General features: G+C 43.9%; 1 protein-coding gene across 2 annotated transcripts in view; it reads right to left on the reverse strand.

The window, feature by feature from the left end:
• The window catches only part of LIMD2 (LIM domain containing 2), a 127,551-nt gene that overhangs the window by 23,657 nt on the left and 78,355 nt on the right, over positions 1–25,539 (reverse strand). For both annotated transcript variants that reach the window (XM_069238017.1, XM_069238019.1), the window contains one exon: positions 24,524–24,568. In XM_069238017.1, the coding sequence (XP_069094118.1) occupies positions 24,524–24,568 (45 nt within the window). The remainder of the gene's footprint in view (positions 1–24,523; positions 24,569–25,539) is intronic.

Raw genomic sequence — 25,539 nt, forward strand, 5'->3', positions numbered from 1 at the left:
CCAGCAGAAACCTGGTTTTCTGCTGGTCAGCCCAGAGGGAAAGCCATAATGGGGCCACTGGGGTGGTCGCCACTACAGTGGCGGCCACCCTGTCAGGAGTTTGGCAGGCGGGTGTTCCCGTCCTCCAAACTTGTAATTAGGCCCCTAGCTTTGACATTCAACCCACAGATTTTGAGGGGAAAAAGACTTCAATGGTCCATCACTAGGAATATTTTACAGTCAAAACACTAGAAAATAAACAAACACACTGACATCTTGCTAGTGTGACACTTTGACATTATGCATAGAGAGACCATTAGAATGACAATCTCTTTCTCTCTTCTATCCCATTATGGGATGGGAGAGAGAGAGTGACAGGATGGTGGGGGGAGTCTCAAGGCCCTGGCTGTTCTAGCCGGCTCCCCACGTCCTGCAGGAGACATCATTGCTCCCACAAGCAGCTCCCTGCTTGCGGGAGCAATGTTTTCATCTGTTTCCCTGCACAAATATTTGCGTGCAGGGAAACAGATTAAAACTCCGCTTTCTGCAAGTGAGAGCTGTTTAACAGCTCTCACTTGCTGAAAGTGGAGTGTTTGCTCTGACTTGGCAAGAGGTGTCAAAGCTCCTGGCAAGTCAGAGCAAACAGCTGTGTCCTGGGGGTGGGCACCCTAGGACATAGGAGGAGCTGGCACCTGGGAGGGGCTGTCCCCAGGGCCATCTATGAGCCATCTATGAGTCTCAAAGTAAAATAGACCTGGGAAGGTGGTGGGCCCCAGGGCCTGGGATCCGCAACGGACCCCCTGCATTCTTTTGGTTCTGCCCTTGGGAGGTGGTGGTCCCCGGGGCTGCGGGTGGGGGGCATGCAACCCCCCACATTGTGTTTGATTAAAGCCCCGGGTAGGTGGCAGTCCTAGAGCTAAGGGGGGTCGTGTCCCTCCCCACCCACGCATTCAATATAATTAAAGGCCTGGGGAGGCGGCGGTCCCTGGGGCATCAAAATGTCCTAGGAGCGGGACCCAGTGCGTCCCTCTCCTTTATTTGAACATGCCCCCGGGACCTGGCCCACCGAAGGGCTTTTTAAAAAACAAATTGCCGTGAATTCACGTCATTACAAATTTGCGCCAAATTGTTTTTTTAAAAGTGCTTTTTTGCCAAGGCAGTTCCCTTTGTGACCCCAGCACCACAGCTAAGGGGTCAGGGTGTCTCTACCCTGTCCCCTTTTCTTTTTTTGTAATTTTTTTTCTGGGACTCAACTGAAGCCGATTCCCAAGATGGCTGCCAACACTTCCTGGTTTGAAGTGTTGACAGGCAATCAGAGATCTGCAGCTCCGTGCACGAGCTCTTATTATTCATGAAGTCGTCAGGGAAGATCTGCGGCTCTAGATATACAAATGTGTTTTCCCTAAAATATCTCAAAAACTACTGAACAGATGTACACCAAATTGCCAAAAGCACAATCTGTGGAACAAAATCTTGCTTTCTGCCACATTTGGTGTAATTCCATCCAGCAGTTTGGGCTGTGGTCGTGTTCAAAACTCCTATGGGAATTAACATGGGAAACACATGTTTTTTTACCCCCCCCCCCTTTTTCTCGGCCCCCCCTTAAAAGATCACCCTTAAACTTTCCATGCACACGAAGAATCGCCATCATACTTTTTTTTGGGAAAATGTAATGAAGATTCGCTAAATTATGCCAAAGATATAGGCAAGCTAAAAAATGCTTATTTTATGGAAACATGGTCCTAACTATAACTACCTAGTGGTGACCGCCACTAGTTAATATCTATCTATCTATCGTGGTCGACAATAGGTATAGCTAGGACCTAGTTTCTATAGAAAAAGCATTTTTTTGTTTTGCTAATAACTTTGGTGCTGTTTGATGAATCTTCACAAACTTTTCCAAGAAAACATGATGCTCACTTCAACGTTTGTCTGGAAAGTTTTGGGGTGATCCGTCAAGCAGGGGCTGAAAAAAAGGGGGGGTCCCAAAATACTTTTTCCCCATGCATTTTTCCATAGGGATTTTGAACAGCAATAGCGCCTGAACCACTGGACGGAATTACACCAAATTTGGCAGAATGGTAGCTCTTGGGTCGAGAAAGGTGCCCTTTTTGTGATTTGGTGTAAATCCATTCAGTAGTTTTCTAGTTATTAAATGAAAACCAAATTTGTGTATATAGCAACACAGATCCTCCTTGGATTCAGAAGAAAAGAAGGTCTCTGATTGGCTTACCGCAACCTGACAGAAAAGTTACAGCTGACATTTTGTTTTTTGCATTGCCTGGGGAGTGGGAAAAAACTGTGGGAAAACATACAAGACACATGGAGAGTGTCCCTTCGGGACCCTTCATGGTCAAGAAATTGCCCTTTTTTTTGTTCGGTCGATCCGCTGATTTGAGGATCCTCCTCGGATCCTAGGGAAAAAACAAGGCCCTGATTTGAGTTTATTTTTCCCCTCTGCAAAGACAAGCTCCCTGAACACAGGGCTTTAGACTTATGCTTGTATTTGACTAGCACACAATGTTTTTCCTAAAATCAACCTCATTTGACATATTTTGGTGGGTTGTGTGTCGAAATACCAACTACAAATATATCATGGAAAAAAACTACCAGAATATCTAGTTCCTATCCCAGCAATGAAACTGCAGAAATATCAATAACATAACTATTGTAATTTAAAATGTGACAAATAAAAAAATATAAAACATTATAGGAATAGTTTTAAAAAAAAACTTGAATCGGGGACAGGGTATATTTTTGGGAGCTAAGATTTGCTATTCTAACTGCAGTCCCAATAAAACTGGAGAAGTGCATATTTTTGGGGAGGCAGATTTACTATTCTAACTCCTGTCCCACTAAAAATGGGGAAGGTGCATATATTTGTGGGCATAGTGGATAATATTTAGTATTCTAACTAATGAAATTGTGGAAAGTGCACTTTTTTTGGGTGGGAACAGACTCAGAGGGTCATTCTGACCCTGGCGGCCGGTGGCCGCCAGGGCCACCGACCACGGGAGCACCGCCGACAGGCTGGCGGTGCTCCAATGAGCATTCTGACCGCGGCGGTTCAGCCGCGGTCAGAAGCGGAAAGTCAGCGGTCTCCCGCTGACTTTCCGCTGCTCATTGGAATCCTCCATGGCTGCGGAGCGCGCTCCGCAGCCATGAGGATTCTGACCCCCCCTACCGCCATCCAGTTCATGGCGGGAAAGCCGCCATGAACAGGATGGCGGTAGGGGGGGTCGCGGGGCCCCTGGGGGCCCCTGCCGTGCCCATGCCAATGGCATGGGCACGGCAGGGGCCCCCGTAAGAGGGCCCCAAAATGTATTTCACTGTCTGCCTTGCAGACAGTGAAATACGCGACGGGTGCAGTAGCACCCGTCGCACCTTCCCACTCCGCCGGCTCGATTACGAGCCGGCATCCTCGTGGGAAGGTCGTTTTCCCCTGGGCTGGCGGGCGGTTTAACTGGAACCGCCCGCCAGCCCAGGGGAAAACTCGTAATACCCGCCGCGGTCTTTTGCCCGTAGGGTCATAATGAGGCCCATAATATTCTACCGCAAGTTCCACTATAACCGGGAAAAATGCCTATATTTGGGGCAGGGGAAAGTAAATATTCTGACACCAGTCCCACAAGGATTGGGCAAGTGCACAAGACATTTAGGTCCATATTTACACTTTTTGATGCAAAACTGCTCAAACGCAGTTTGTCGTCAAAAAGTATAGCGCCGGCTTGCGTCATTCTAGAGCGCCAGCCGGCCGCCAAATTTATGGAACCCCGCAAGCCGGCGCAAAGGGTGGACTAGCGTTAAAAAAATTATGTTAGCCGGGTGGGGGTGACGGTGACGGTATGGGAGAAGGGGGTTTTGCACCAAAAAATGATGCTAGGCTGGTTAGAGGCAAAAAATGCCTTTAACCAGCCTAGCATCATTTTCTGACACAAAACCATCCATACCACATGACTCCTGTCTCAAAAAAGACAGGAGTCATGCCCACCACCCCAATGGCCAGCACAGGGGATAAGGGCTAGTCATGGCCACTGAACCCAGTGCCATGTAGGGGGGCCATTTCAGGGCCCCCAATGGTACTTTAAAAACGTTTTTTAAATATTTACCTCTACTTACCCTCCTTACCTGGGATGTGGTCCCCCATCCTCCGGTGTCCCTCTGGTGGGGGTGTTCCTGGGGCTTGGGGAGGGAACCTGTGGACCCATTCCATGGTGTCTGACCATGGAAATGGGTCCACAGGCCCCCTAACACCAGGTCTGACCCAGGTGTTAAATAATGGTGCAAAGCAAGCTTTGCACCATTGTTTGGCCCCTCCTCCCACCTGTGTGTCATTTTAGCACAGGGGGATAAATATGGGGCTATGGGGATAGCTCCATTTTTTAGATGGGAATGCCTACCCTGCATCTCACGCATCTAAAAAATTGAGCAAACTCCAATATTTTGACGTTAGACGTGTCTAACACCAAAATATAAATATGGAGTTAAGTTTGCACCGCATTTGCGTAAAAAAAAATAATGCCAATGTGACGCAAAAACAGTATAAATATGGGCCTTACATTATTGAAGTGCATATACTTTGGGGCAGTAGTGATACTAGATATGCATATATCCTAGGTGGGACAGATTTACTATTGTAACTCCTGTGCCACAAACATTGAGCAAAATACATATATTTGGAGGCAGAAGGGTGGATTTACTATTCCAAGTTCCAGTCCAAAACATTGGCCAGAGGTCAAATCTTAACTAACTAATATTGGGGAGATTTTACATATTGTGTGGGGGGTGTCAGATTCAATAGTCTATCTACAAATAAAGAATTATTAATATATTATTATAAATTAAACAAATTAAATGATAATACTGCCAAATGTCATAGAATGCTTTTATTATTATAAGTTGTAAATTAAATGCATTCAAATAAATTATTTATTTAAGTACAATACACTTTCTATGACAAAATATACAAAACAAATACTAAATATTTTTAAAAGTTGTAAAAATGTAAATGAAAATGCGAAAGTATGAAAAATGCCAACCCTATTTTTTAAAATCTTTTAACAAATAATTATTAACTTAAGTACAGAGACCTAACTAATAACTTTGTAAATTAATCTTCCTAATGAAAATAAATTGCCCACCCATTCCCCCAAAAAAGGAAAAACAATTTCTCTAACTTTTAGGATTTATACAATTGAAATACATTAACCACTGTATATGTCTAAATATCATTACAATTATTTTTAAAATAAGATGATAAACATTTAAATTAATTAAATGATGTACTAGTAATGTATAACTAATGAATATATCATTGAAATAAAAGAGTACCCACCCAATACCCCAATAAAACCCACAACTTAGAAAAGAAATCAGTAATGCACCAAAACACTACTCATCAATTCCTCAATAAACCTCAAGCCTGAAAAAATATATTAATAATCTCAGACTACATATGTTTTAAATAAAACACTACCCATCTCATCCCCCAATCAACCAAACATCTAACATTTTTAATTTGATCCAATTACAATACATGATAATATATTTACATATACTATAGCTAAAAAATAAAAAATGTGTCCAAATAATGTAATACCTACAGACAATATTATCTACAGCAATACTTTAGTATACTCTATTTTGAACATCAATATTATTTACAAAAGTTACCTAAAAAGACACCCTTGATATTCTGCCACGCAATTGTTTTGTGCTGCACATTTTCTGATCATGATATTATACTCAAATAATATTCTGGAGTTTATATTCAGATACCAGAACATTTTGGTGACATCTTTGATTTTTGTGAGTGCTTTGGCAACTTTATGCTATCCTTTTTTGGGAAGCGACAATAATAAGGTTAGAAAAGACCCTTATGTTCTCTATATCCCCTGTATTCTCTCAAGCCATACAGCACAAGAGTGCCCCCTCTGAGAAAAATGTCCGGGAGAGCACTGACGGATCATTAGCAGTTTTGCAACAGGGATAGCGTGGGTTCTATAGCCTCATCTGACTATGCATCAAGTGGTTCTCTTAATCTGAAAATGATTGATTAGACTCAGCCTCCATCTTAGCGCCACCAGAAATCAAATTTGCTGATCCTGAGGAGATTTTTCATAAAACATAAAGTTACTATGATTAGTCAAGCCAGTCTTAACTTTTCACTCGATATTTAGAGATGGCATTTAGGTGTTCAGCATCAAGGAACCCAAAGTACATGAAAGAGTTGCCATCAAAATCTATACTGAAACCTCTGATATTAAGGGAGACCATGTCAGGAACAGGGATCCGCATTTGTTTGCCATCAAGTGTCTCAACTTTCAATATTAACACCATTGGAGACTTCACCACCAAATCGGGATTTGCCCCAGCATCCCTGACTTGACTCCTACACATTGCATCTACATACGAGACTGCTAGGAAAAAAACCCTCCCAAACTGCCACTACAAGAGATGCTAATGAGAAAGAGACAAGCACCGTTTTCTCGCAGTAATACTCAGCAGTCAAGACCTTTAAGCAAGAAACTGCAGTGACGCCTCTGACCATGATGAGTACCTTTAGGGCACATATTCTCCTACCTCCCTAACAAAATCACAGTTTCAGATTTTGCCCAGAAAGGTGGCAAAAAAGACCAATGGGCAGCATCTATTGTGGATAGTAGTTACATTCTGTGGTCCAAAATACCACCTCTGATCATTGCACCCACATGATTAAAGCAACTGCATAAAGAACGCTTGGTCCTGGAAGTCTGCATGCTTCAGAATTAACAGTGATTAAATGCTTATTGAGAGCCCAAAAGAACAAAATCATGTACCCTAATGTGCTTTCTGGACCGTAAAATGGATCCAAGAGAAAAGTACAGAATAACCCTGGTTCTGAAAATGTTAGGCTACTGCACCTTCCAACAGATTTTCCACAACTGCAGAAGGGGATTTGATGTGCACCACAGACCTGTAGGATAAACACTTAAATATCCCAGTCATGGAGAAACAACTAACATTTCTAATATGTATGGTAAACAGAGAGCATTTCCAATTCAGGGTCCTATCTTTTGATGTTCAATCAGCAGCACCAAGAGCCTTCTCCAAATGCAGTAGTGAAGGCATATCACAGACAAAAAATAAGTTATGCCTTCCAATATAAAGACAACTCTCCTCCAGAATTGTCAGTTTCTACTTAAAAAACCTTGCTTACTTATGGGTTGCATTTACCCTCTCCTGAAAGCGTATTCATATCCTCCAGTGCAAAGCTACACATGAGACCACTGAAAGAGTTGATAGAGGACCAATGGATCCAGCACTCAAATCACTGTGAAGACAAGTTGGCATTCCGTGTGTTGATTATGCAATCTTTACCATGGCAGATGAAAAATAAAGACAAGATTGAATTTTGCCCATTCCACTAATCACTGACGACCAAAACAAAAGTGCTAGACACCTCTCTTGTGGGGGAGAACAGTTCACTTCATTGGATCATATAAACATTCTGGATATAATCTTGAAATTCTTCCTGCCAGCCTTAATGGACAATGTTTGTTGCTATAGATGTACAACACAACTTTGAGGGACTTTCTGAACAGATAGAAAGAAACAAGGTCGCAGAACTTCTCCATTGACTCCCTGAAAATAAGGCACTGAGTCACAACATGGAAATTTACCTCAAAAACAGTCCCTCTATTAGGAGCACACATCAAACATGGAGAGCGACCAACCAGATGTTCTCAGCAGAATAAAGTGGAAAAGCACCAAGAATGGGTCACCTGCCATGATATGCTCAACAAATGTGTCATTCTACTGGGAAAACTCACAGCATAGCCTGTTTGCAAACCCTAGTGGCAACCACCCTGCCAAACCTATTACAGGTTTCTGTCTGTCAGCCTAGCGGGAAACTGGTGGCTGCATTGTCTCAGGCTCGAAATCGAGTCAGCAGCAATGTTGTCGCCTGCAGGGTGCACCAGCACAGCAGACAGTGAACATTGCAATGGTGCTGGGCAGGGAGACCCGTACACTGCCCATGCCAAGTGCATGGGTAGTGCTGGTGTCCCCGGTGGCCCCCTGCCCCTGTTTTCCGCCAGCCTTTCCATGGCGGTAAAACTGCTATGAAAAGGCTGACAGAAAACGAGGTCTTACTGCCCTGGCAGATTGCGACCTCCACCCGCCGTCAACCCATCAAGATCACTGATCCAGGCAGAAACTGCAGAACCCTGGTGGTCTGACCACCAGGATCATAATGTGGCAGCCGGACCACCACAGCAGTGGCGGTCCTGACCGCCACCGCGAGGCTGGCGGTCTTAAGACTGCTAGCCTCGTATTAGGCCCTAACTGTCTTAGAGTGATCCCAGCAATAGGGATTCACAGACCAGCCTGTAGATATCCTTGTGTTCATGAAACAGAGCTAGTATTTCTTGAACAGTGTTTGAGGATCCTGCACATAGACAGAGCTAATTAGCTTTAATGAAATCAGTGAAGATTCGAATTAAGGAGAACTTTCTTTACAGCAGTTCTACATACCTGTGATTTCTACTTACATGCATGCCTGGTCCTGCTGCGCTGAGGTTCCCAAACCCTAGTCCTAGTGCCAAGTCCCATCTCCCACCTGAGCCACAAGCCTAACGTGACTGACGATTCTGAGGTGTGTAGATATTAAATAGAATATTTCCCTAGCTTGCAGGTCTTGCAGCAGTAGTTCTAATAAGTGTGCCAGTTCTTGTTTACACTTTGCAGGTAAAATTAATCGAACTAATTCTTCCCTTTTCAACCAAAGCATCTTCAGTGTCTTAAGCACTGGCTCTCCAGTCATTAATGTAGTTAACGTTTTCATTACCCTTATCAAGACAGCAGCAGCGCCAAGATGCCCCCGGGCATTTGAGCGCTATATACAATTATAAATCAAATCAAATCACCCTACCGTCCGAGGCCCCCGTGTGGACACACAAGTTTGCATGATGGGTTGCACCGCTGCGTGTGCGTGCGCTGTTAAAGCGATGGAACAGGCAGGAGGATGGTGAGAGCCAGGCGGCGGCGGGAGTGGATCCCGATTGGTGGAAGCAGGAGCAGGCTCAGGAAAAGGCGGCAAAGGGAAGGGTGGCGATGGGCAAGGGGCTGCATAAGGCATGAGAGCGGATGTTAGCAGGAATCTGTGGGACCAACATGGAAGTGGAAAGATTAAGGGAGTTGCGCTCACCTGCAGCTGAGAAGAAATGACTTAACGGAAGCAGTTTGTAAGTAAAGTTAGGGAGCGTGTAAATGGCGTCTGGGTCTGTTGCCTGGTCCCTGCTATGGTTTTCAAACTGGTTTGCCTAAGATTCAAAAAGTAAAACAACCTGATAACTGAAACAGAAACATTTCCAGCTGAGTGTGTTCTTGACGACATCTAACTGTGATCTTCAGACTGGCTACTCATTGAAAGTGCTTTTCAGCAGTTGGGTGATTCTATTTCAGCAGTTCCTGGACTATCACGTGTGATTTGAATAGTGCACTTCTCTGTAAGTCTTACTCACATCGGAGCTGCAATGTGTGCAACTGCCTATGCGAGGGATCGTTAATATATCCTCCAATGTATTATTCGTATAACTTTTAAAAAGGTAGCAGCTGAGGGTAAAGACCAAATGAGACAAACCGTTACAGCAGGATACAAAAGACCCTGCCGGGGAAGTTGTTTTGAAGTAAATGTCATTCTACAGTGATATATTTGGCCTCCACTCACTTCTCAGCTACAGCATGCAAGAAGTCACATCATCACATCACATCATGTGCCACATCAGCATGTTTCGTAGTGCTGAGCGTCATAGACAACAAACAGATCTCATGTGCAGGAACTGCTAGAGGGAAAAGTAAACACAAAGACGTTTATGTAAAACCTTCATATGGGTGTTATGTCATGTAACATGTTTCTTGCATCGCACAGGGTTTTCAGTCTACCAGGCTTTTTGGATGTCTTGATGTGTAGACCAGAGAGAGGTCTTCAAACTGTAGGGCGCGCCCTCCTGGGGGTCCGTGACTGCCTCCTCAGTGGGCGCAAATGCCTTTGCAAGTACTTGTAAATGAAGACAGCCTTCAAGCATGCCCTTATTCATTTAGTACGTTTTCAGGTGCCTCCCTGTCTTAATGGCAGACATTGTATAGCATGCTTAATTTGTTAAGGAATAAGTGCTGGGGGCCAAAGTCTTAATTCCATCTAATGTCTCTTTCATCCATCACCAGCCACACTCTGCCTTTTTACTTCATTATTTTAGGTTCCTGTACATCCCTGCTTTCTTTCTTTATCGCTGTTTTTCCGTCGTACACTTCCTAATTCTTTATTTTTTTCCTCTTGCTCTGGGTTAAAATCTCATGAGGAAAAGTTGTTGGTGGTCTCCAAACTGAGTGCCCGTGGGCCGCCGCCCCACCTGAAATCACCAGCTCAAACTAAGTACTGACTGTTTACTGCTGCTGGGTGACAGCACTTTAAAGACACCCAACACCCAATATAAAAGTGATACATAGAGCGCTTTATCGTCTTTGACATTTCTGCTACTTCTTGTTGTACATGAGCATGCCCTGTAGATGGCAGCACTGCACCTCATCAGGAAATTTTCTCTCATTTCCCGTTTACGCAGCAGGGGTCTTCAAACGGGGGGCCTCAAGTGATGGGGTCGGGGGAAGATAACAGTGCTTCGTTTTAAGCAGAAAATAATTAATTGAGTTTTTAGAAAGGTAACACAACTTAAATGCAATCTTTAAAATACCTAGATATATTTAAACAATTGTCAATTTATTAGAATAATTGTGAAGAATGGTGAGGAAGGGGCCATGATTATTGCTTTCTCATCTGGAGGGCCACGGCATTATAACGTTTGAAAACCACTGCTCTAGATGATGACATAATAAGCCAATGTTTTACCATGCTTTTATTGCATCCTCGGGACCGGAGACAGAACAGTGTGACTAACCAGGGATGCACATTACATCATCTGTGTTGTTGCTTGTGTGGTTGCCTTCCATGCCGTCCTCAGAACCCGAAGGCTTACTTAACTACAGTAACGCTGGTACTGTTTGCTCGAGAACATCTCCGGGGAGCTGCATGAATAAAAACTACCTTTGCAGTTAAAATATACGGTCGTGCGTTATTAATGCGCATCTCTGGGCTCACTTCCCTCTTTCAAATTCTCTCGTCCACCTTCCTCTGCAATTTCGCATTTATTTAACCAACACTAAGTTACACCACAGTGCTGATAGTGTCAACTGGGAGCTGAGACTTTTGAGCACAAGATCTATTTGGGCAAACACTGCCATTTACCACATCCAGTGTGTTATTTCTATTTCTACTCTTCTCTTTAAAGCCGCCCTTGACTGCAAACTCCTGGGATCCAATTTGCGAACAGGGCAGCCCTGGGAACACCAATGCTGATCTGGAAACAAGAAAATAAGGTTTCCAGGAAAGGCTGGCGAAATTGACCTTCTTTCTCTCAAGCTTATTTCTGAAGAGTAGTTTGAACAAAGTGAAGGTGGAGTCCTTACAAATCTCAGAAAAAGGATGGAAAGTATACAGCAGAGTCCTGTATGTCAAGGTGTTCTGCAGGACAGACTGCAGTAACAAGTGGAGACAGCTGTTGGTTGGCGGCCAAGGGCATTTCCTCTCGAGGTCTGGCAACTCAGCATAGCCATGAACGTTTTTCTTCAGTGTGGAGTGTCCGAGCACTTCTCACGTGGACATTGTTAAATCTCTCCTTCGCTGGCAGGTGGGCCCGGGAAAGCGAGATAGCGTGAAATTAAGCTGGAACTCAGAAATCTCGCTAGCAGTTCACAGAGTAAGATGAGCGGCATAGGACACCACCTTGCTCTCGTTTGAAATGTTTGTAAGATTTGGAAGCCTAAAGTGCCCACGGGATCCCTGGGTTTAGCTGATGCCCACTAAATAAGTCACTTTACAGGTAACGAACTTCGATCCCAATCTGTGAAGGTGACACTTTCGTCGGCATGGCCTAGTCACTTCTACACTCCTATTCAGCTTCTCATTATTTCTTGGAGAAAAGAAGTAGTTGGTCAACATGTCTTCTCATTACATTTTCAAAGGGAGAGAGGACTCATTAGATTGATTCCTTTAAACCGTTATAGTTAATACATAATGTAAAAGAATTGTGTGAAAGTAACTAGGTTTGTTGCAGCCACAGGAGCACCTCCAGCTAGTCTCCAGGTGGACCTCCAAATGCATTCTCAATTTCAAAATACGCTGGCAAACTTAGAACATATAGCTTTACATTGAACATACAGTGCACAAGTGATAATACCAACCTAGTCCAACACAAAAACACAAACCCGGTGACACAAAACACCAACATACCCTAAAACCTAATCTTGTCATGCCTCAGTGGGACCTTAATCTAGTCCTTACTTACTTAATGTGTACTCCCTTTGAGCCAATGCACGATTGCCCCTCACTTTCAAGACTGTCTTTCTTGTTGCCATCACTTCTGCTCACAGAGTGAGTGAGTTTCAAGCTCTTTCCAAGCCTCCCTTCTTGTCTGTGCACCCTGACAAAGTGGTGTTGCGCACTAAGGCTTACTTCCTTCCCAAGGTTGCGCCTTTTCATGTAGGTCAGTCCATCACCTTGCCTACTTTTTACGCACCCCCACATCCTTCCCATGAGGAGAAGAGACGTCACTGTCTGGACCTAAAAAGAGCATTGGAGTTATATCTTAATCGTACTAAAGATTTCCAGATGGACGATCAACTTTTTGTCGAGTATGTGGGTGCGAAGAAAGAGAAGACAGTGCAAAAACGTACCATCCCTCGATGGGTACTTCTTTGCATCAAGAAGTGCTACACTTTGGCCAAGAGTGAACCCCCTAAGGGCTTGTGTGCTCATTCCATCAGGGCAACTGCTGCTTCCACTGCGTTAGAACATGGAGTTCCTGTCCTGGATATCTGCCAGGCAGCTACCTGGGCATCCCTGCACACGTTTGCTAAACATTACTGCCTGGACAGTCAGGTCCGTCGGGACAGCTACTTTGGTCATTCGGTCCTGCAGGACTTTCTAGTATTATCTTGGTTCACAGCCCACCTCCGAGGATGTCATTGCTTGGGTATCTATTCTAAGGTAAGGGATCTGCAACTAGAAGTCTCTATCAGATGTACAAGTTACTTAACTTCGGTAACGAAATATCTGGTAGAGACATATTCTAGTTGCAGATTCCTTACTGACCCACCCATCCTCCCCGCTTGCGAATTGATTTCTAGGGACAGGGATTCCCCCTTCAGGTCCTTAGCTGTGGTGCACCAGTCTCAGTGTTCTTAGCTGCTCAGCGCTTTGGCGTGGAAAGTCGTTTAAGAAACTGCTGTCACTGCACTGAGGTGGTGTCTATGTACTACTCCTGACGTCATCATGGCGACTACGACTCCAATGATGCCCGCGGATGGCATGGGTAGTGCAGGAATGCGCCCTGTCTGCTTTGTAGACAGTGCACATTCCCAGGGTGCTGGTCGGTCCCCTCTGTGCTATGAGATAGCACTCAGCTCCGAGTACTATCTTGCAGCTCTGTTCCAGCCGGAATGACCGGCGGGAATGCTCTATCACAATGTTCCTGCCGGTCAGACTGGCGGAAACATTTTAATATAACCGGAGGGGGGGGGGGGGCACTGCCATGGAACTGTCAAACTCGTAATGAGGCCATTATATTGTCCCCCATTGGTACTTAATGTATATTTGGTAACCATTCTCCCAAGAAAAATCTGTCCAGAAATCTTGTATCAGCTATAGCATCTGCCCTCATAACCACTTCTACTACTGGTCACTTTGCAAATTGATCCATCAATACAAATATATACTTCAGGGCCCCATTACCTTCATGCCGTGGGCTCATTCTATAGATCCCTACTCGTTCCTATGGGATACTGGGAAAGCCAATAGGACAAAATGTGTTTTAAACTTCTTATCTTAGCTTCCTTCCAATATCTATATCAAACCTTGCTACCAATACAAATATCTAACCCTACTCTTTGTTGTGATAATATCTAGATGCCCCTCATGACAAATATCTCAATCCTGTCTCTCAGCTTCACAGAAGCTATTACCCGCTCCCCCGCTCCTCTCCTATCATCAATTCGTTTCTCACTGTCTTTTCACCCCTGACCTCCCGAAAAGCTTGCAATGCTTTTCCCATGCACCTCTTCTCTGGCTATCAGCTGGTACCCTTTGCCAGGCATTAGCATACAGCTCAGGATGTTCACCCCCTTGTTCTATATACCAGGTGCATACTGTACTGCATAGCTGTAATCTCACCGACATCTTGGCAATACGTGGGAATGAACTGTACATCCCACTGGTAGTAAGGACCTTATGACAGGAGTGTGATTGCACCTGAATATTACAGACATTCCCCAAATAGACCGATGAAACTGCTCCAGAGGCCACACACAAGTTAGTCTTTATTTTTCTGGTTGAGTATTTCTCCCTTGTTGGTGTTAAAGAAATGAGATGCAAGCACAATCACCTCCACGTCTGTCATTTTAAGTGAACACAGCCTCAAACGCCTCTCACTCGCTTCCATAGTAACAATGCTCTTATCTTACAGATTGAAGCTGTGTAAGGATGGGGCTGTACATATACATTTTGTTCAGCAAACTTGTTCACAGACTTTGGATACAATTCTGCCTACCCTAAAAAGGCACTGACATCTCCCTAGTTCTTTGGAGAAGGCACCTCATTGATCAAGTCAATTAACTCTTTTTTTGGACTTGACACCACCTAAGTCAGTTAATTCCTCAAGGAAGTCACACTGTGCACTTCAAATTTGCATTAACCCCTGGTCCCCCTTGTCCTTGTCCTCGTCCCATTCATAACAAGTGAGATATTCCTATCTCGCGGACTGGAAAAAGAACAAAGGAATGCTGGGAAACCTACCCTCCCACTCCCTCTCACTGGGAGTACTTAAGACGTACCTACCCAGCGTTCTGCATGTTCTTTTTACTGTCTGCCGACAGGATGTTATGGACAAAGGATGAGGTTGGCTGCTGCTGTGTTGGGGCTCCTACTGGACTGCAGTCATCATGGCTGGCTGGCTCGTCAGCTGGACGGGGGTGACAGCTGGCTAGGTACACGTCTCCCTGCCTGCAGGGCTTGTAGGGAGTTGTGTGGTGTTTTTGGGGCCTGCTCCCTTGGCAGCTGCTGGTGGTTCAGATGTCTGGTTGAAGGCGGTGTTCCGGGTGTGCATGCTCCCCTGTGCAAGGGTGGAAACATGCTTGTGCAGCTTCCTGCTCTTAGGCTGTGGATTCCTGGGGACAGCGCTTAGGTGAGTACTGCCGTGTCTTATTTGGCTGTTTGCAGGTTCCCTGCCTTCACCCCCAGCTGAGCAGGGTGTGGGAGGACAGGGTTATGTGTCCCTGCTTTCTGGGCTCTGGGTGAGAAGTCTGGGGGCTGGTCTGGTTCTTGCCATCTGATGTTTCTTGGTTCTTCTGATGGCTTCACACAATGTCGGCTGGTGCTGCTGTGCCCTGCAGGACTCAGCTGTTCCTCCTCCACCGGACACCTTTGCTGAGGAGTCCTGCTGCCGTGGAGTGGTCAGCTCCTCGGTTTGTAGGTAGTGTGCTGGGCTGCCCTGTTTTTTCTGATGTTTTTGCGGGCACTCTGGTCTTCCGGGTGTTCTCTCAGCTTGGTGTGGCGGGCTGGGTGAGCTACAGTGGAGTGGGTAGGTTCTGCACTCTTGTGGTCCCTTACCCAGGACGTGGCATTACAGTGGAAGCTCCTGGTGTGGATCTCGGGTATCCCATTCATGTGTGGCCATGCACTTCACTTACTGTGGGCAACTCACTTTCCTCCCTTTGCCTTTGTGTACTGCGTGTGACTGACTGAGGCTCATGGTCATTCCTCCACACCCTTAGGTTGCCGTTGGCACTTTGTCGCTGACGTGCTACCTTTGCTTGCATATTTCTATGTCCCGGGTTCCTGGATGTTTGCTGAAGGGGTTTCCCAGTTGTCTGATCTGGCAGCTTGGCTACTCCCTTAGCTAGCGGGGACTCAGCCAGTCTCTTTGGGTTTCCTTCTGCCTCAAGCACATTATGGCCCCTGGTGTTCCAACTCGCTTTCTTCCCGGGACTATTCTATGCTGCCTTTGGGGGTCCTCTCGATCTGTGGCGTTTTCACCAACACAGCGTATGGTGCAGCAGTTGTAGGCAGCTCTGTCTCCTATTTCTCTTCTGTGGGGGTGAGTGCTTCTCGGACCTGGGGAAGTCGCAGCTTCACCTGTTGGTGGGTGACCCTTTTCCTCCTGTTCGACTCCTCTGGTTTCTGCTCTCTCTTTTGGTCTGGGGTTGTTCTTGGGCAGCACCTGTTTTTCAGTTTTCTGTTCTATGTGTTTTCGCCTGCTCCTTCTTTTGGGTAGGGGCTGTTTCATTTCAGCTGGCTGCTTCCTTCATGGCTGTGGGTGTGTGGTTGGCGCGTTTCCCACAATTGTTTATTTTCTGGGTTTCTTCCCCTGCTTTCTCATTGGGTTGCTGATTTCCCTTGGCTCTGGCTGGACTCATTCTTTCTAGTTCTCCTCTGCATCCTTGGTTTCATCTGAGTGTTTGGCTTCTGCGGCTCCCTTTTTGGGTTGTCTATTTTTTCGCCAGTTGGTGTTTTTGGGTGGGGGTTCTTCCTGTCTCCTGCCCCCTCTTTGGCCTGTGATGGGCGGTGTGCAGTCTGTCTGGATGGGTTTTGCTTCGGTGGAGGTCACTTGCCTCTTTATTTTTGTTCTGTTGTCTCGGCTGTGACTTTTTGGTTACTTTTTTGGATCATTGGGATGCCCTGTTGCCTGGTTTTCCAGTGGTTGTTTCTCCCTGTTTGGGTTGCTGCGTTCTTGGCCTCCTCTTCTTCATCTGGGTGGAGGTCTGTTGTGTCTGCCTTGTGGTCGGTTTCCCTTTCTGATGTTTGTTGCGGCTTGGGCTTCTTTTTTTTGCTCCTTTTTCCTGCTTGTGTTGTTGGGTTGTGCCAGGGTGTGCTGCCTGCCATTTTGAGGTGGCCTCTTGGATGGTGTTGTTTTTGTTTCCTATGAAGGCCGGTTTGTGGGCTTGGATATTCTCACTTATTATGAATGGGACGAGGACATGGGAGACCAGGGGTTAATATCCTATTACATGTGGTAATCTTCTTTCACTATGTTCAACTGTCAATCTGTTCTTTCCTACAATCTTCAACACCCACTCCAGTCTCAAGTAGTGCTCTGCCTTGATTTTCCCATCAAAAGAATGCCATCTTAGAAAAGAATAACACCTTATAGACCTTTACAAATGCCACAATTAGCCTTTAAAACACACCAGCCGCTAACGTTAAACCAAAAGGTTCTCTTAAAACTTGGAAACACACAATTGGAGTTATGAAAAATCGTAATCTTTTACCTCTGGGATGTACAGGTGCTTAGTTGTATGCAGAAGATAGATCTATGGTGGAAAACCAAATAATACTTTGTCTTCAACAATAATTCTTTGATATTTGGTAGGTGTAAATTGTAAACTAAAATGTTATCATTAAGGTCTCGCAGAGGCAGGAACATTTTAAGGATTTTGGGGTCCTTGGGACAAACAGATTTTTGGGGCCTCTGTCCAGAACAGCGTTGAATTTATGATGCAGTTACAGTAGCTTTTTCATGCTCTCTTTGGCCAGGCCACTGACAGTTTTCAGGCACACTGGTCCAAATGTGAAATGTGTTCAAATCTATTATTCAGAGATATTGACTTGAGTTTTCAATGTTTAACAAAGCAGCAGCTCACTAATGCTACTGCAAACAATCTTTGTGATGTTCTCCCATTTCTGATGTGTGAGGTTCTGTTTTGATCTAAAAGAAACGTTTTTATGGATGTTGCATGAAACATAAACACGGCATTTCTCTGCAAAATGTCCATAACAGACATACACATCACCCACATCTAAACTAAATTAAAGGAAACGGTATTTAAAACCACTTGTTTAAGAATTCCTCAAAGTCATCGGGGCAAGACTCTGTGCAGAACAGCTGGCTTTATTAAGGGCCCCTCTGAAAGGCTGGACCCCTGGACCAGAGCCCACTTTGCACAAGCCTTTAAACATCTCTGTTCAACAGCTCCTCACTTTGCGTTTACGTGGTTTAGCATTTTCATTCAATACAATCTTATATGAAAAACCATGAAGCTTCCCCGAAGTTTATTCAGAAACTCACTCAGAAACGTTATCCTTTGACACATGCTCTCACTCTCACATTCAATTATACCTTGTTCAGGGCTATTTGTGACCATCACTATATGAAGTGCTTCTTTATCCACTCACCAAAGGATGGAAGAACCCTTTTTCACAATGTCTAATTTCCATTCCACCCATCTGTTTTTAACACAAAGGTAAGCTGTCTAAATCCGAACATTTCTATTAACTTTCCAGTGTAGTGTTCTGGTCTGATCTACTATGACTCAAATCCATTCCCCAGTTTCCCAACAAACATACCTTTCCATACATTCTTGTTGACTATGGTGTACAGACAGCCTGGGTCTGCTTCAATATTCATCTCAAGTCCACCAATCTTCATGTCTTATTTTTATTTTTTACTGCACCATATACACCTGAAACCTCCCTTTCAATCCCTGACACATACTCCTCTGCTTTTAAATTGTAAGTCACTGTAATACTTTGTTGTTCATCAGTCACACATTTAACTCTTTTCTCTTCTTTCTTTCTCCTGCATACTCCTGCAAAAAAAAGTCCAGTTATGCTGCACCCGGAACACTTCTGGTTCAAAACGTGGTGTTTTTCACTGATTGTGAGAACATTTGTTATGTATATCTTTATCTTTACACCACTCTCCTTGATTACCTTTCGTCTCATCATAATACCTATTTTTAGAATACTTACTCTGAAATTAATCTCCTTTATGGCCTTTATCTTTGGTAAATTTACTCACTATGTCCCATCTTTCGGGATTACTTACCTTTCTGCTATCTCAGCCTTGCTTAAAATAGCTACCTGCTTTCAAAGATGAATCATCAGTCACCGAAAATTTACCTTGAATGTTTGAATTATGTAGATTACCGATGCAACACATTATTCTCAGTTTCTTTAAAGCTGGAACAGTTATCAGTGGTTTCACGTTTTCCATGCTGCCTCTGAAAAACGTATAATTCATAAAGTCTCACTCCATTCTTTCCACTTCATTGTTGGATCTTCTAGTGAGGGAAGGAAGGGCTGGGGTGGTGCCAAATTAAGTAAATGTAAAGCATACCTTTGTCCTACAGCGGGCACTCACCTGGGCAACTTTAAACTGCCTACTGTAATTCCCTAGCCATTGGCGCGGTTTCTGCTGACGCACAGTATGCTCCTAACTCACTTCTATGTAGTTCAGGCATTAGGAGTAAAAACCAAAATTATTTTCCACGTGTTGCTACTCAAGAGCTCTATAACTAAAAATAAATATTCTCTCTTTATTTACAATCAAATGCCAGCTGCGTGTTGTATTGTACTCGGAATAGCGCACTTAATCGACTGGGGCGCTGGCAATCTCCCAAATCAGGTAAACTTCCGATACCAAGATCTCTCATTTATGAGCGGTTTAATGACAGCACTAGAAGGCCGCCATGCCCGGTCACGTAAGTGTGACCTTACGCCCTGACGTTTGGACGCTGGGCACAATGGCATGCTGATCACTGCTGTGCGCACGGTCGGCCTTGTGCTTCAAACACGGAAAACGAATTCTCAAAGTTCCAGAAGCAGCCAGTGAGACCTTAAGGTTAGTACTCTAAGTAACACACAAAGGTACCTTGCGACCATGCTCCTTTATTACTGTAGATCTGACAATGATTCTACTTGTGTATCACACTTTCAAGGTGGAGTCAGAGCTTGTCTCTCTCAAGATAGACTATGCCAGTCGCAGGAAACATGTTTTTTAGGTCGAGCATGCATGCACTCTGACCTGTTGTAATCTATCTGTGGGCTTTTAACCACGCCCACTGCACGCCCCTCACTATCACTCCTTTCTGAGCTTGCCTTTCAAAAATCCTTAGTTATCATCTATTACATGGATAATTGCCCGATTGCCGATACATTTGGATTGGGTGACTGCATGTGTCCCGAGCCCCAATGAGACTATTAACTGTTTTGGTTTGTCTTGTCTTCAGGTGCGCCACTTACCTTTGATAAGTCTCTGTTCCGTGCACACAGCACTCATCTGCAATGCTTGCAAAGAATATTTGGTCAAAATTGAAAAGGGCACATGTGACATTTAGAACTCTGGGAATCAATCTTATTGTACCGTATCACTCTTGTGCTCAAGATAAGTGAATTTCTACATTAATATTTCTATTTCAGCTTGTTGTTTCCAGTAGGGTAATATTAATTACTTTGAGATTAATTTATTGGTAATTCATTTCGGGCCCAATTACTTTAATGGTTTTTGTTGTTACATCAGAGAATGCAGCACAGTTCCAGCCTGCACTCAAGCGATTCAGTGCCAGTTAATATCCTTCACATATGCTCAGAGTGTACAGCATTCTAGGTTTGGAAATACTCTACCTTTTCTCACTTGGAATGATGCCATGCCACATTTACATTACAGACTTATGGAGTCCCAGTGAAACCAGAATTTTCTGGATCAGGAAACCTCACTCCCTCGATTGTGGCATGCTTCATCATAGGTACATTTAACCAATCCTGTTGAGATAGTGGATGGACTCAACCTTCTCAGAGAGGAAGTTCTTGATAAAGTAAACTGAGTGGAAGAAGGGATCCACAGTTATAAAATTGCCTTATATAAACAAAAATGATATATTTTATTGATATGGGACCCCCTGGTAATGTTACACTAGAAGAGAGGAATGTCTAGTGAGTACTAAGACTCATACATCTACGTTACTTGCCTCTTGGCAATACTGCCTTACCAAGAAGGGGAAGGTTACCTATGATGAAGCATGCCACGAGACTGTGAGGTTTCCTTATCCAGACAATTAGGGTTCCACTTGAACTTCATGAGTCCATAGCTGACACAGGTGGTCACAGTCATTGTGCAATACAGTAGACAAGGCAGCCGCTGTGATGATGCCAATGCATATGGAAAACATAACATGACATCAAAGTTTAAAAAGACATGGAAACATTATATGAACCATTGAAAATGAAGAACCTGCCCTTTAAGCCATAGTTTCCACATGCTCCCTTAATGTCACATGTGAGTACTTCAGGCAATTTTGTGAGTGCTTAAGTCATTGTTGGCTTTTTAACCAGCAGAATTTTACATGCTTGAACTTGCAGTTTTATTTTTAAGTAAGGATGAAATATCCTAGCTTATAAAGTGATGTGGTCTACAAACCAGGACTGGCTGAAATTGTCACTTCCTACAAGCGTCCGATAGGCAGCTGTACAAAACTGTGGCAACCATTAACCTGTCAATAACGGGCCTCTTTGCTCTAGTGACTCATAAGATTAGGGTTAGACCATAAAGTAAACAAGGCGTCACCTTTACTTGGATGTAACGACAATACAGCAGTCGACATTTAAAACATAAAACATTGTGATTTAAAGACAGTAATGCACAATCTGCTCAGTTGTTAGAATCACTGACAAGATAAGAGTACAATGATTAAAGAACAGTTCCTACTTGTAAGAAACACATAAATAGGATCCTCCCCACCCCTTGTGAAATCAAATGACATATTTGGAGTTTGCGTTTTGTGCAAAACAAAGTAATAGCCTCACTCATGTACATGTGACTGCTGCAGGTAGCATTACTCTTCAACCTGCAGTTCTAAAGAGGCAGGACATGCAACCACAATGCTTCAAAGAAGACATGCTCAGCAGCAGTCTCCCGGGTGAAATTTGAGGATGGAGCCTGAGGAAGACCAGTCCGACTTACTCAAAGGCAAGCTGTAACAGCCATACCCCGTCAGACTCTCTACACTTGCAAATGACGTTGTGAGACATGCAGCAGTGCGGACATGGAATTTCCTCTTTGTAATGTTGTCATGACAAAATACTGGCATGATCACAGTCTGCAGAAATGTTATAGCCAAGCCAGAGAGACAGTGGATCAGTCTCACAAAGAGAGTGAAGGGTGTGGGACATAGTTCCCATATCCCACGTAGACTCCATGAGGAATGTAGGACATAGCAATGAAAAAAGGTACAGTCTCACATAATACATGAAGGGTTACTGCTTGTCAAGATTTTCAGCAAAATTGTGAAGGGCTGAAACTGTCTGTGTAAGTGCAAGGGCATCCTTTATCTTTCTGTCTGTGTAAGTGCAAGGGCATCCTTTATCTTTCTGTGACTTTTTCACTTATTCATGCTAAGATTTGTTGGGGTAGGCTGCACAGGGGGCCATAGGTTAGATGCATGGAAAAAAATGCAGATGTTTAAGTCTCTATTAGAAAGGAAAAAGGGATGAGGAAGACTGGTGCCTGAGAATGAGAATGTGAGTGTGTGAGTGACTTGCAGCAAATGTGTGTGTATATAAGTGACTATAGGAACAACTCACCAATATGGGCAACCCAGCTTTCCCATCTCTCTGAGGCTCTCCAGAGTAATAAAATAAACATGGAATAATGGTAGTATTTCGTGGCATATTGTTGGAATTTTTGACATGATGGTGCGCATCCATTTAAAGCACACCATGGCATAAGTGTGGTACTTCTTGGCACACTTAGGGATCTGTAGCATGATTGTGTCCACCCCTGGATAGTTTTGGTTGTGCCATAAGCTTGGTAATATATTCCATATTGTAAACATTCATGGTTGTAGTTTATTGTAGGCATCCATGATAGTACCCATCCCTGTTATAATACTGGTCCTTGCGTAAAAGTGATACTTTGTGGCATATTAATGCCATCCGTTGCATGATTGTGCCCACCTCTATAAAATGATGACTCTGGCTTAATGGCGATAATGACATCCTATGGGCATCCGTGGCATGATGATGCCTACTCTGTGATGTCTTATTTTTGGCAGTTCTTGGCATATCGTGGCCATCTATGGCACGATAGTGCTCACCCCTGATGCATTGCTGGCTGTGGGCAGTAATTCTCTTCATAAGGTGGACATCCATGGTGTCGGGATGCCCAACACTGGTATAATGCTGGTCCTACATAACAGTTTTAATATTTGGCATCCCTAGCAAGATATGATGTTGCACGGGCATACTGGTATTGCAGGACAAACTGGTGGTCTTTCATTCATAACGTTTTCGTTTGAGACTGTAGTTTATTTTTCCAAATTTAAAGGCTATATTAAATAGCAAGATGATCATTTCTATAAACTGACAAGCTGATATCTCGGAACAGTAAAGAGAAAGAAGAAATACAGTGCCCTGGAAGAGTGAGGCGGAAGCAATAGCAGTATAAATCGGGTGTTGTAGGAGCCAGGGACATTTGTAACAGAAATAGTAAGGGGGACACATATGTATAATGTCGGGAATACTGACTACACACATGGACATGCTGCTCCCTGTTGTCCATCACATTGATACAGCTGTTTATTAAACCCCCTTTGTATAAAATTAATGTGTTCTTATGGCTAGCCGTCTGCAGTTCTATATGTTTTTATTCATTCTGAACATTCTCTGCCCGTTTATAGAGAGTGACCTATTGTGATGCATTAAATGAAGTGGATGAATAGGGATCGCTTTCTAACTATGCTTTAAATCCAGAGAAAGGCTCATTTTGGAACTGTAGGTAGGGTAAGGATTAATTTTGGGTGTGTCGTGAAGTGAGATTATAAAAATAAATGATTGAATAAATTGACAATCTGTAGGCCCACATCAACAGTTTGCTTTGTGTCTAGTTTTTCTTCTGAGTGATCCGAGCCAAGGTAGTAACTAGAAAAATAAACACTGAGTGAATGAGATGAGTGTGCTGGGCCCTGGTTCGGTACTTCCCTGAGGAAATTCTGAAACACCCACATTCTCAGTGAATGTGCTCATTCACCCATCTATCCAGCCTCCTCTCTGTTCTTTCCTTCTCTCATCCATCCTTCCTTCAACCATCCATCGTTCCATTCATTCACCCATCGGTCTTTTTCTCCTCCCATCATCCATCCATCATTCTCTCCACCCTTCCTTCTCCGCATCCACCTCTCCATCTACCTTACTTCTCTCCATTCCACAAACCTTCTATCCATCCTTACGTGTCTCCATCAATCCACCTTCCTTACTTCTCACACCTACTCATCATCCTTAATTCTCCCCATCCATCCATCCTCCTTCTAGCTTTCCATCATTACATAATCCTATCATTCCATCAATCCAGCCACTTCTCATCCACCTATCCATGCCTTGATCCCTCCAGCCACCTTCCAATCTACCAATTCATCCATCTCTCCATCTGCTAATCCATCCTTCCTTCCTCTTGTACTCTCTTGTTGCACTTTTCCCAACCCCACAGCTCCATCATGCTTTTCCTGCCAGTGCCTCTGATCAAAATCAAAATATTCATAAAGAACATTTTAAAGGTTTTATGTCAGACACACCGCCACTGGCACCTGTCCAAGCTCAAGCTGCTAAAGCAGGGATTAATGACGCCCCTGTTCTGAACTATGCTGCTTGATTATGGGGGTGGGGGGCAAGGATTTATTCGTCACTTACCTTTGAGCGCTGGACTGCACTTGCCACAGAGTTATTCTTCACCTCCTAAGTGGGGAAACAGAGGGATAGAAGATCAATTTTAAAATATATAAATTGGTTGTGATTGAAGCACATTTTTTATAAATACTTTGCGTCTCCTTAAGTGTTTGCTGGAGAGCCAACCCGTTCTCATTTTCCCTGTCAGTGTAACAATGTGAGGCATAGTGGGCAGGGAAAATGTAAAACAGCCCCACCTGCTACATGCTCTTCAGGGTCATTCATCTTCTTTTAAGAGAATACAAACTCCAGCGTTGGGAACTTACTCATTCTAAACACAATTGCCAAGTGAGTGTCTAAATATTTTTTAAATATATCGGTGTTTGGTTGTTAAAACATATGCATAGTCTCTGTATGCACCCGCACAATGTCCTTAGTTCAGTACATTTAGTGCTACGTATTGGTGCAAACCCTATGCCAATATCATTCAGCCAGAATATTTAATAAAAAGATGAGGAAATATTTTCATTCTTATAACAAATTTGACCAATAATTTGTTGCATTTCTCAAACAAACAAACACAAATCCTCAAACGCTATCGAAAGAAGCATTACCTTGAATGCCTGGAGTCCAACAATACCTAATGTAGTCTGCACAATCAGGTGTATGATGTTAGTGCAGACAACAAAAGTGTGGCAGAACCACTGTTTCTAGTGCCAGTGTTTCTAGTGCACTGTGTAGCACTACATGGAAAGCATAAAAAGTATCTACTTACTAATTCTATGTGGCCTAAGAAATCAATTAGTGCAAGCCAGACCTCCCTAACCCAGACTGCCTGACCGATAAAACTCTCTGAACACAGCATATGGCAAAGTTTTAGCATTTTGTTTCGAAATCGCTATAATTCCTTCCAGTCTTCCTCACACAGGAACATATCCATGCCAAGGCTTGAGCCCCAAGTCGCTGGTTCTCCTGGGCTCGGGGGTGAGAGGTAGCAGACATGCATCATGTGTGTGGGTTCATGGTACCCACAGATGATA

Source organism: Pleurodeles waltl, chromosome 6 (genome assembly GCF_031143425.1).
Source record: "Pleurodeles waltl isolate 20211129_DDA chromosome 6, aPleWal1.hap1.20221129, whole genome shotgun sequence".
Lineage (NCBI taxonomy): Eukaryota > Metazoa > Chordata > Amphibia > Caudata > Salamandridae > Pleurodeles > Pleurodeles waltl.